Source organism: Colobus angolensis, unplaced genomic scaffold (genome assembly GCF_000951035.1).
Source record: "Colobus angolensis palliatus isolate OR3802 unplaced genomic scaffold, Cang.pa_1.0 Scaffold32, whole genome shotgun sequence".
Classification (NCBI taxonomy): domain Eukaryota; kingdom Metazoa; phylum Chordata; class Mammalia; order Primates; family Cercopithecidae; genus Colobus; species Colobus angolensis.
In genome coordinates, this window is record NW_012116488.1 from 3,698,248 (window position 1) to 3,711,608 (window position 13,361).

The following is a 13,361-nucleotide window of genomic DNA, read 5'->3' on the forward strand; positions in this document are numbered from 1 at the left end:
GGGTTCAAGCGATTCTCCTGCCTCAGCCTCCCAAGTAGCTGGGACTACAGGTGTGCAACACCACGTCCAGCTAAATTGTTTTGTATTTTTAGTAGAGACAGGCTTTCACCGTGCTGGCCAGGATGGTCTCGATCTCCTGACCTTGTGATCTGCCCACCTTGGCTTCCCAAAGTGCTGGGATTACAGGCATGAGCCACTGTTCCCGGCCCTGACTTTCACTTTTATTCAACATAGTTTTGGAAGTCCTAGCCAGAGCAATCAGACAAGAGAAAAGAAAGGACATCCAAATCAGTAAAGAGGAAGTCAAACTGCTGCTGTTTGCTGATGATATATAATCATATACCTAGAAAACCCTAAAGACTCATCCCAAAAGCTCCTAGATCTGATAAATGAATTCAGTAAAGTTTCTGGATACAAAATCAATGAACACAAATCAGTGGCACTGCTACACACCAACAGCGACCAAGCTGAGAATCAAATCAAGAACTTAACCCCTTTTACAATAGCTCCAAAAAAATAATTAAATACTTAGGCATATACCTAACCACTGAAAGACCTCTACAAGGAAAACTACAAGATACTGCTAAAAGAAATCACAGATGACACAAACAAATGAAAACACATCCCATGCCATGGATGCGTAAAATCAGTATTGTGAAAATGACCTTACTGCCAAAAGCAATCTACAAATTCAATGCAATTCCCATCAAAATACCATCATCATTCTTCACCGAACTAGGAGAAACAATCCTAAAATTCAAATGGAAAAAAAAAAGAGCCCACATAGCAAAGCAAGATTAAGCAAAAAGAAAAACATCTGGGGGCATCATATTACCCAGCTTCACACTATACTATACAGCTATAGCCACCAAAACAGCATAGTACTGGTATAAAAACAGGTATATAGACCAATGGAACGTAACAGAGAATCCAGAAAAAAACCAAATATTTACAGCCAACTGATCTTCGACAAAGCAAACAAAAACATAAACTGGGGAAAAGACACCCTATTCAAGAAATGGTGCTGGGATCATTTGTAAGCCACATGCAGAAGAACGAAACTGGATCCTCATCTCTCACCTAAAAATCAACTCAAGATGAATCAAAGACTTAAATCTAACCTCAAACCATAAAAATTCTAGAAGATAATACCCGAAAAATTCTTCTAGGCATTGGCTTAGGCAAAGATTTCATGACCAAGAATCCAAAAGAAAATGCAACAAAAATAAAGATAAATAGATGGGACTTAATTAAATGAAAAAAATTCTGCACAGCAAAAGAAATAATCAGCAGAGTAAACAACCCACAGAGTTGTAGAGAAAAGCTTCACAAACTATGCATCCAACAAAGGACTAATATCTAGAATCTACAAGAAACTCAAATCAGCAAAAAAATAATAATAATAATAATCCCATCAAAAAGTGGGCTAAGGACATGAACAGACGATACTCAAAAGAAGATACACAAATGGCCAGTAAACATATGAAAAAATGCTCCACATCACTAATTATCAGGGAAATGCAAATCAAAACCACAATATGATACAACCTTACTCCTGTAGCAATGGCCATAATTCAAAAATCAAAAAATGCTGGGCAACTCATGTCTGTAGTCCCAGCACTTTGGGAGGATCACGAGGTCAGGAGACTGAGACCATCCTGGCTAATATGGTGAAACCCTGTCTCTACGAAAAATACAAAAAATTAGCCGGGCGTGGTGGCAGGCGCCTGTAGTCCCAGCTACTCGGGAGGCTGAGACAGGAGAATCGCTTGAACCCGGGAGGTGGAGGTCGCAGTGAGCCGAGACTGCGCCACTGCACTCTATCCTGGGTGACAGAGCAAGACTCTGTCTCAAAACAATAATAATAAAGAATAAATTAAAAAATAACAGATGTGGCTGGGCGCAGTGGCTCACGCCTGTAATCCCAGCACTTTGGGAGGCCAACACGGGCGGATCACGAGGTAAGGAGATCGAGACCATCCTGGCTAACACGGTGAAACCCTGTCTCTACTAAAAATACAAAAAATAAGCCGGGTGCAGTGGCAGACGCCTGTAGTCCCAGCTACACGGGAGGCTGAGGCAGGAGAACGGCGTGAACCTGGGAGGCAGAGCTTGCAGTGAGTGGAGATTGTGCCACTGCACTCCAGCCTGGGCGACAGAGTGAGACTCCATCTCAATAAAAATAAATTAATTAAAAAATAAATAAATAAATAACAGATGCTGGTGTGGATGTGAAAAGCAAACACTTTTAACACAGCTGGTGGGAATGTCAACTAGTATAACCACTATGGAAAACAGCGTGGCAATTCCTTAAAGAACTAAAAGTAGATCTTCCATTTGATCTAGTAATCTCACCACAGGGTATCTACCCAGAGGAAAAGATGTCATTATATGAAAAAGACACTTGCACATGCGTATTTATAGCAGCAGAATTCACAACTGCAAAAATATGGAACCACCACAAATGCCCATCAATCAGGTGGATAAAGAAAATGTAATAATAATAATAATAATAATAATAATAATGGCATTCCAAGCAACCTGGATGAAGCTAGAGACCATTCTTTTTTTTTTTCTTTTGAGATGGAGTCTCACTCTGTCACCCAGGCTGGAGTGCAGTGGCACGATCTCAGCTCACCGCAAGCTCCACCTCCCAGGTTCATGCCATTCTCCTGCCTCAGCCTCCCAAGTAGCTGGGACTACAGGTGCCAGCCACCACATCCAGCTAATTTTTTGTATTTTTAGTAGAGACGGGGTTTCAGCATGTTAGCCGGGATGGTCTCAATCCCTTGAGCTTGTGATCCGCTCGCCTCGGCCTTCCAAAGTGCTGGGATTACAGGCGTGAACCACCGTGCCCAGCCAGTTATTCTAAGTGAAGTAACTCAGGAATGGAAAACCAAACATCGTATGTTCTCACTTATAAGTGGGAGCTAAGCTATGATGACACAAAAGCACAAGAATGATATAATGAACTTTGGGGACTCAGGGGGGAGGGCGATGAGGGATAAAAGACTGCACATTGGGTACAGTGTACATCGCTCAGGTGACGGGTGCACCAAAATTTAGGAAATCACCACTGAAGAATTTATCCATATAACCAAATACCGCCTGTTCCCCAAAAACCTATTGGAATAAAAAATAAATACATAATATTTTTTTAAAAACCACATAGGCTGGGCATGGTGGCACACACCTGTAATCCCAGCACTTTGGGAGGCCAAGGTGGGTGGACTGTCTGAGCTCAGGAGTTTGAGACCAGCCTGGGCAACATGGTGAGACCCCATCTCTGCTAAAAATACAAAAAATTAACCAGGCATGGTGGCACAAGCCAGTAGTCCCAACTGCTCATGACACTGAGGCAGAAAAATCACTTGAACCCAGGAGGTGAAGGTTGCAGTAAGCTGAGATTGCACCACTGGACTCCAGTCTGGGCGACAGAACGAGGATGCCTCCAAGAAAATAAAAAATAAAAATAAATAAAAAACAGAAAAATCCCTTATTTCTTTAGCATTTTAAAATGTACTAAACACATTCCTTAAATATAATGCATAGTTAATTACCTATCGTACCTATTATTACTAATCTTACCAATCTTTACCAACTGAAAATTCTATAAAACTTGTTTTAAAACAATACTCCCCAATAGGCTGTATTTCCATCGTTATTTTTAAGTCAACAAAGGTAAGATCTTTGGTAAGATAAAGGCAACCATCTCTTAAACTGAAAAGTACACAGGACATAGCTAACTGGTCTATACCACTCACAGTTCAGCAGAAAAGAGCTGAAAAATTACTCTCCAGACAAGACATAAAAGATCAAGAAATCCTAAAAATGTTTTTTTGAAAAATGGGGTGAAACCCCACCTCACAATGTATACCAGAATAAATCTCAGCAGTATCAAAAAGAAATCACATGTACGAAATGAAACCTCAGAAGTACAAGAAGAGGCCAACAGTGTGGCTCATGCCTATAGTCCCAGCTACTCAAGAGGCTGAGGTGGGAGGATCTCTTGAGCCAAACAGTTTGTGGTTACAATAAGCTATGATTATAATACTGTACTTCAGCTTGGGCAACAGAGCAAGACCCTGTCTCTTTAAAAAAAAAAAAAGAGAGAGAGAGAGAGGCCAAGCGTGATGGTTCACACCTGCAATCCCAGCACTTTGGGAGGCCGAGGCAGACAGATCACGAGGTCAGGAGTTTGAGACCAGCCTGACCAACATGGTGAAACCCAGTCACTACTAAAAATACAAAAATTAGTGGCCGGGCGCGGTGGCTCAAGCCTGTAATCCCAGCACTTTGGGAGGTCGAGACGGGTGGATCACGAGGTCAGGAGATCGAGACCATGGTGAAACCCCGTCTCTACTAAAAATACAAAAAATGAGCCAGGCGTGGTGGCGGGTGCCTGTAGTCCCAGCTACTCAGGAGGCTGAGGCAGGAGAATAGTGTGAACCCGGGAGGCGGAGCTTGCAGTGAGCCGAGATTGTGCCACAGCACTCCAGCCTGGGAGAGCGAGACTCGATCTCAAAAAATAATAATAATAATACTTACAAAAAAAAAAAGAAATTTCCCAAGGAGGAAGAAGAAGAAAAATAAAGGAAAAAAAAGCAAATTTCCATGTAGGAAAAAACTACAATGAGCAAAATCAGAAGACAACTGACAAATGGAACAAAATGTCCCTCAGATCACAGATTAAGGGCTAATTTGTACAAAAAGCTGGGCATGGTGGTACATGCCTATAGTCTCAGCTGCTCAGAGGCTGAGGTGGAATGATTGCAGACCAGGCTGGGCAACATAGTGAGATCCCATCTCTAAAAAAATTTAAACATTAAAAATTTTATAATCATAAAAGAGAATTCCTACCAATTTTTTTTTTTTTTTTTTTAAGACCAGAGTCCTAGTAGAAAAGTGGGTTCAGGACATGAATATCCAAAACGATGCTTAATTCATAGCACAAGAAACACCAAAAAACTATAGTGTTATACCATCTTTCATCTGTCAAATTAGCAAAGATCAAAACAACAATACACTATGCCAGAAGTAAAAATTGGTACAATTTTTAGAAGGTGATCTGTCTCTAAAATTACAAATGCACATGTCCTTTTCACCCTGCAATTCCTCACAAGAATTTATTCCTCAGATATACTAGCAACAAGGCAAAATGATGTATGTACAAAGTGATTTATTGCAGTATAGTGTGTAAGAGCTAAAGACTAGAAACATAAATGTCCATCAAAAGAAGTATTATGATAAATTTACACAATGGGATATTGTACAGGCATTAAAGATGCTTTTACACAATAATGTCTTTATTGACAAAGAACAATCTCCGAAGTATACAAAACAAAAACAAGGTGTAAAACAGTGCAGATGCTAAAGTTTGCATTTTTATAAAGGAGGAAAGACTGTATCTGTAATTTTGTGTATTGAAACATTGGCTGTCTCTGGAAATACACACAATAACTTAATTCTAGTTACTTCAGAGGAGAGGGACAGGGTGGCGCTGGAGGGCAGAGTGTGAGAGACTTCATTGCATGCTCTCTGAATTTTGAACCGTGTGAACGTATTACCTATTAAAAAATAAAATAGGCCTATGAGACGTCACAATACCTAATTCCCAATGCAGACTTTCTCACTAAGTTACTTGAGAAAGGGCGGGCATGGTGGCTCACTCCTGTAATCCCAGCACTTTGGGAGGCCGAGTCGGGCAGATCACCTGAGGTCAAGAGTTCGAGACCAACCTGGCCAACATGGTGAAACCTTGTCTCTACCAAAAATACAAAAATAAGCTGGGCGTGGAGCAGGCGCCTGTAATCCCAGATACTCGGGAGGTTGATGCAAGACAAACACTTGAACACGGGAGGCAGAGGGTGCAGTGAGCCAAGATTGCACCACTGCACTCCAGCCTGGGGAACAAGAGTGAGGCTTCACCTCAAAAAAAAAAAAAAAGTTACTTTAGAATATCCACTACCCATTCAACCAATATTTATTGAATTCTATACGCTTCAGGCACTGTTTTAGACCCTGGTATCTCAGCAACAAAGACAGATAAAGCCCTCCTCTTGTAGATTTTAGGTGGGACTAGTCAGTAAGCAGACAACAAAATGAATATCAACAAGGAGCATGAAGAAAAATCAGTCAAGAAAGGGAGTGGAAGGACTGAGGTGGAAAGGTGATAGCAGTGCCTTTCTGGGTAGCGGTAAGAGAAAGCTTCTTCAACAGAACCACATTTGGGCAGAGACCTGAAGAAGTGAGGCAGCCAGCTCCATGGCCACTGTGGAGGGGATTCTAAGCAGAGGGACTAAGGATTCCAAGCAGAGCGTGTACCATGGCTCCGGAGGTGGGGCAGGGAGGGGTGCAGCTGCTCTTCACAGAATGCAATGGAGGTTATTCGAATAAATAAGGAGGAGGTGGCAGCAAATCACACTGGGGAATTGGGGAGGGGAAAAGCACTGTATCATAAGCAATTCAGATCTTATTCTAAGCGCTATAGAAACACATTAGAAAGTTTTAAGCAGTGAAGAATATGATCTGACCTATACTGTTTAAATGATCACTCTGGCTGACATCAGGAGAACAGACTGTAAGAGGCAAGGATAGAGGCAGGCATCCAGGTGGAGATCTCTGTAATAATCCAAGTGAGAGACGGTGCTTCCTTAAACTAAGGTGGTAGTGGTAGAAGCAGAAGTGATCAGATTCTGGATATATTTAGAGGCGGAGTCAACAGGCTCCATGAAAGGACTGGAAGTAGACCATGAAAAAAAGAAGTCACAGGTGACTCCAAAATATTTAACCCAAACAACTTTTTACAATGACCTAGCGGGCTCATTTTTAAAAGTCACACCTTCATATAAAGTTCAACTACTCTAAAACAGGTTATGAAGACCATCAACAAAAAGCAATGCTCAGGCCGGGCGCGGTGGCTCAAGCCTGTAATCCCAGCACTTTGGGAGGCCGAGACGGGCGGATCACGAGGTCAGGAGATCGAGACCATCCTGGCTAACACGGTGAAACCCCGTCTCTACTAAAAATAGAAAAAAAAACTAGCCGGGCGAGGTGGCGGGCGCCTGTAGTCCCAGCTACTCGGGAGGCTGACGCAGGAGAATGGCGTAAACCCGGGAGGCGGAGCTTGCAGTGAGCTGAGATCTGGCCACTGCACTCCAGTCCGGGCGACAGAGCGAGACTCCGCCTCAAAAAAAAAAAGCAATGCTCATCCAAATACTAAACGGGGAAGCTGCAGCCATTTTAAATTTGAAAAAACACATGCTTGGGTTCATTCTCTAACTACTAAGCACCTACACCATGCCAGGTATAATACTCGGTACTAGGGACCTCAATTATGCTTAAAATACATAACTGAACACCAAAAAATAAAAAGATTAACAGGCAAAAATACCAAAATACTAACAGCTGTGGGACATGGAGTTCTTTTCTTCCTGGAGTTTTCCAATTTTCTACAATAAACTACTCTTTTTATATTTGGCGGGGGGAACCTTTCCTTTTTACTGCTGCCAATTAAGAAAAAATTCCCACACAGCAAATTGATTTAGTGATTTGAATGATTAACAGGCTTGCCTTCTAAAAAAGCTCCTAAACTAGGCAGATTTCTCAGGTCTTTCTTTCATGCCTGCACCTGTTTGCTACCAGTGCTACGGTAAGATATGGGAGATGTATGGGAAATGGGGGGAAGAGAGAAATACAGTAGAGAGAAATGAGGGGTACAAATAACCACCTGCTGGTCTTTAAATATATCATGTCACCAAACACAGATGAGAAAGATCAGGCAAACAACTGTTCATCGAAAATATTTAACCAAATACCTACTGCATACAATATGCTTAGCATAGCAGTCTGCCCACTGTCAATAAGTAAATGACAAAGTCCCTTGTATATTTATCCATTCATTCAAATATTTATGATCATCATACATCAAAGGCACTGAGCTAGCATGCAGAATAGACAGGAGTTCAGCAATCAATCACATAAAATCAGCCCTCAATAGTTCATAATTTAGTTTGGTGGGTAGGGAGTAAAGAGACATTACATTTCAATTTCTACTTATTTAATTATTACTGTGGCATGCACTAGAGAGGCGACCTGGTAGAAGATAATGGAGACTTGATCTAGACCTTCAGACCTGTCTGAAGGTCAGGGTAAAAGGCTTAGACAAAATTACATATGAGCTAAGATTTCAAGGAGCAGGAGTTAAACAGATGAAGGGGCAGAGAGTGAGGAACGGAAGTACATTCCAGGCAAAGGAAACAGCATATTAAGAAAAATCTAGGCTGGGCACGGTGGCTCACACCTATTATCCCAGTGCTTTGGGAGGCCAAGGCAGGAGGATAGCTTGAGGCCAGGAATTAGAGACCAGCCTGGGCAACATGGTGAGACATTGTCTCTAAAAAAATAAAAAGGAGGCCGGGCATGGTGGCTCACGCCTGCAATCCCAGCATTTTGGGAGGCCAAGGCAGGCGGATCACAAGCTCAGGAGATCGAGACCATCCTGGTTAACATGGTGAAACCCCGTCTCTACTAAAAACACAAAAAATTAGCCTGGCGTGGTGGTGGGCACCTGTAGTCCCAGCTACTCGGGAGGCTGAGGCAGGAGAATGGCGTGAACCTGGGAGGCAGAGCTTGCAGTGAGCTAAGATAGAGCCACTGCACTCCAGCCTAGGCGAGAGAGCAAGACTCTATCTCAAAAGAAAAAAAAGAAGGAAAAAAATTAGCCAAGTGTGGCGGCACATGTCTACAGTCCTAGCTACTTGGAAGGCTAAGGCAGGAGGATAGCTTAAGCCCAAGGAGTCTGAGGTTACCAGTGGGCTATTACTGCACCATTGCACTCCAGCCTGGAAGACAAAGCAAGACTCCATCTCAAAAATATACATATATACATATAATATATATATATAAATACAGTTACGCTTTGACCCAGCAGTACCTCCTCTGGAAATTTATCATACATATAAGGTTATTCACGACAGCATTATTCATATTTTTTAAAACGGATCATCAATCAATCAAGACTGATGCTGTTAAATAAATTATGGTACATCCAAAGCATGGAGTACAAAGCAATGACAAGAAAGAGTGAAGCTCCCTTTTACTAATATGGAAAGATCTCCAATATAGATCATTAAGCAAAAAAAACAAAATGCAAAATACCACACACAGTATGTTCCCTCAATTCCTTCCCATCTCTGCTCAAATGTCGTCTTATTCCTGTAACAACAAAAGAATAACTCAAAAACAAATAAAATATTATCTATAGTTAGAGGAAGGGAGCTAGGAGGGGGAAGGAGAACAGGACTAGAAGACAGACCTCTCTGAATATAACCTTGTTCTATGTGCTGGAACCATGTAAATGTTCTGCATAATTGAAATACAAAATTAAATTTTAAAACCAATCTCTCCTGTTCTAAAACTACAGTGATAATTGTACAACTCAATAAATTACTAAAAATCATTCAATTGTACACTTGAAACAGATAGCAAGAAGAAATAATTTGAGTGCATTCAAGTTTTTGGTTTCAGAGACAGGGTTTGGCTCCGTCACTCAGGGTGGAGTGCAGTGGTATGATCATAGCTCACTGAAGCCTCGAATTCCTGGGCTTAAGCCATCCTATTGCCTCAGCCTCCCAAGTAGCAGGACTACAGATGTACCACCATGCCTGGCTAGTTTTTAAATTTTTGTAAAGACAGGGTCTCACAATGTTGCCCAGGCTGGTCTCAAATTCCTGGCCTTAAGTGATCCTCCCACCTCAGCCTCCCAAAACTGGATCAAGGTTTTTATTTTTTTGTTGCCTACGCTGGAGTGCAGTGGTTCGATCTCGGTTCACTACAACCCCTGCCTCCCCAGCTCAAATGATCCTCCCACCTCAGCCTTCCAAGCAGCTGGGACTACAGACACATGTCACCACTCCTAGCTGATCTTTTTAAAAATTTTTAATAGAGATGAGGTCTATGTTGCCCAGGCTGGTCTCAAACTCCCAAGATAAAATGATCTGCCCACTTCAGTCTCCCAAAGTGTTGGGATTACTGGCGTGTGCCACCGCACCCAGCTGGATTAAGTTTTAAGAGGCAGTGAAAGAATCAAACAAAGCTGGTAAAGACCAGTGCCTCTTCAACTTTAGTGTGTCCATGAATCACCTGGGGATCCTCTTAGACTGCAGGTTTAATTCAGTAAATGGGACCAATACTCTGCACTTCCAACAAGCTCCCAGGTGACTGCTGATGATGCTGATGCTGGTCTGTGGATCACACTTTGAGGGTTGAGACAATTTAAACAACTAGAGATGCTTTGCTCTAAGAAGTAGCTGAGAAATGGGGCAGCAGCTATTGGAGGCACATGACCCATAGAAAATGAGTGGGTGGGCCGGGTGCGGTGGCTCATGCATGTCATCCCAGCACTTTGGGAGGATGAAGCAGGAGGACCACTGGAGCCCAGGAGTTCCAAGACCAGCCTGGGTAACACAGTGAGACTCCATCACTACAAAAAATGTAAAAATTAGCCAGGGGTGTGGTAGTGCGCCCTTTTAGTCCCAGCTACTTGGGAGTGTGGGGTGGGAGGATCACTTGAGGCCAGAAGTTTAAGGCTGTGGTGAGCTATGATCACACTACTACACTCCAGTCTAGGTGACTAAGAGACCCTGCCTTGAAAACAAGAAAGAAAGAAAGAGTGGGTGTCAGAAAGAGTCTCTCCCCCGACAACTGTTTTAAAATGAGAGAAACAGCGACACACTTGTAGGAAACAGAGAATAGCGATTAGCCAAAATGAGGTGGGATTTAGCAAACGAGTCGGGGAGGTGACTTTAGACAGGGGCAGAGCACTTCCTTAACAATAGAAGGGAAGGCATCCGGTACAGATGCCAGAAGCTGAGATGTGAGGGTAGAAATCTGGAGAAATTATCTTTTGACTGCTTAACTATTCTAAGTGAAATAAAAAGTACAGTCATCAACTAAGAATAAGAATAGGGAAGATCTGAAGACAAAGTTGTAAAATTGTCATCTAGCCTGGGGGCAGTGGCTAACGCCTGTAATCTCAACACTTTGGGAGGCTGAGGTGGGAGGATCATAAGGTCAGGAGTTCAAGACCAGCCTGACCAACATGGTGGACCCCCGTCTCTACTTAAAATACAAAAATTAGCCAGACGTGGTGGTACATGCCTGTAATCGCACCTACTCAGGAGGCTGAGGCAGGAGAATCTCTTGAACCTCGGAGGCAGAGGCTGCAGTGAGCTGAGATCGCGCCACTGCACTCCAGCCTGGGCAATATAGTAAGACTCCACCTTTAAAAACAAAACAAAAAACCTGTCATCTAGAAGGGTGGGGTCAGTGTGGTACAACTGCTTGTCAGCGCCATGCACCCCTCCAAGGTGATGGTTCTGAATCTTAGGGGAATGTGGGCAGCACAGAATGCTATTCTTCAACCACATGCAGGGCAAACGTGTAGATGTGCAGTAGGCAGAGGATTCACTTTAGCCAAGATTGGGATTGTGTATACGAGGGGAGTTATAATGATTGGTCACTGCACTGGAACAGGGGTAATGCTTTAGAGAGTGGCAGTGAGGCAGGGCTGAAAGCATTGAGAAAGGAAGGGAAGCGATGGCACCCCATGAGACAGCACTGATACAATCTGATGACTTCGGCCCTAAAGGAGGACAATATACTAATGTAGTACATTACCTTGGAAATAGCACCAAAAGAAAATACATTTTAAAACATATTTTAAAATCATAACTAAGAATTCTAAAAGAGGCTAGGATACAGCCAACATTTAAATGACTACCACTAAGGAAGATAATCCTACCCTCCCCAAGCCTTGCACAAGCTTCAGCCCTCACACTGCAGCTCAGACTCCCAGAAGGAGCCAACAGCTGCCACATCCTTAGGCCTTGATCTAAATTCTAGTTCTCCTGGTTCAGAATCCCCTCCCCTTTCAGCTGACCCACCATCCAAATTCAAATGTCACCTTATTAAAGCTTCTCTAAAGTTCCTGCTGCAATTGAGACAAACATTACACTGTCATCACCTATTATCTGAACCAAATGGAACACAGTCCACCTTGTAGAGTGGTTCTCGTATTCTGCCCTCTAGTTAGGATAGCAAGAGTGATCAGGAAGAAGAAAAATGAAGCAAGAAGCATGGCCAGCTTAGAATTCTAGATAAGCAACTGCTGAGTGAAAGTACCACAAGAGAGCTCTTCATGGAGCTAAAAGTTTCACTTCACAGGACACGAGAAACTAGTTACCCTTCTTATATTCAATCACACATGTGATAATAAAGAAGTAAAGACTTATCTAAAACAGGTTGCTTAAGCTTTCTGTGCCACGGACTCCTTACAATCATTTTTTGTTGTTTTAGAGACAGGGCCTCTGTTGCCCAGGCTGGAGTGCAGAGGTGTGACCATGACTCACTGCAGCCTCAACCTCCTGGGTTCAAGAGATCCTCCCACCTGAGCCTCTTGAGTAGCTGGGACAACAGGCATGTGCCACAATGCCTGGTAATTTTTAAAAATTTTTTGCAGAGATGGGGGTCTCACAGTGTTGCCCAGGCTGGCCTCAAACTCCTGGCCTCAAACAATCCTCCCACCTCAGCCCCAATAATTTTTATCTTATTCTATCTATCTATCTATCTATCTATCTAGAGACGGAGTCTTGCTCTATCGCCCAGGATAGAGTACAATGGCACAATCTTGCTCACTGTAACTTCCGCTTCCCAGGTTCAAGCGATTCTCCCGCCTGAGCTTCCCAAGTATCTGGGATTACAGGTGCCTGCCACCACGCCCAGCTAGTTTTTGTATTTTAAGAAGGGGTTTCACCATGTTGGTCAGGCTGGTCTCGAATTCCTGCCTCAGATGATCCGCCCACCTCAGCCTTCCAAAGTGGTAGGATTACCAGCATGAGCCACCGCACCTGACCCCAATAGCTTTTAAATACATAAATTTATAAAAGAAATCTATGGCCAGGCATAGTGCTCAGACATATAATCCCAGTACTTTCGGAGGCCAGAGCAGAAGGATCACTTGAGCCCAGGAAGTCAAAGCTGCAATGAGACTCTGTTTCAAAAAAAAAAAAACTACATTAAAATACAGTTGTATTACACTAAATAACTATAAATTTTCAAAAATTGCTTAATTACATGTCAAATAACAAGATCTAATGGGGCCAGGCGGACTGGCTCACGCCTGTAATCCCAGCACTTTGGAAGGCCAAGGCGTGTGAATCACGATGTCAGGAGATCAAGACCATCCTGGCTAACATGGTGAAACCCCATCTCTGGTAAAAATACAAAAAAGGCCGGGCGCGGTGGCTCAAGCCTGTAATCCCAGCACTTTGGGAGGCCGAGACGGGCGGATCACGAGGTCA

General features: G+C 43.0%; 1 protein-coding gene across 9 annotated transcripts in view; it reads right to left on the reverse strand.

Annotated features, from left to right (window-relative positions):
- Window positions 1–13,361, reverse strand: part of WDR20 (WD repeat domain 20) — a 94,259-nt gene that overhangs the window by 59,955 nt on the left and 20,943 nt on the right. The window contains exon 2 of one of the 9 annotated variants that reach the window (XM_011951447.1): window positions 8,137–8,395. The exons of the other annotated variants lie outside the window; for them this stretch is intronic. Coding sequence (XP_011806837.1) covers window positions 8,306–8,395 — 90 coding nt within the window. The 3' untranslated portion in view covers window positions 8,137–8,305. Of the gene's footprint in view, window positions 1–8,136; window positions 8,396–13,361 lie in introns of those variants that run through there. 9 annotated transcript variants of the gene reach the window in all.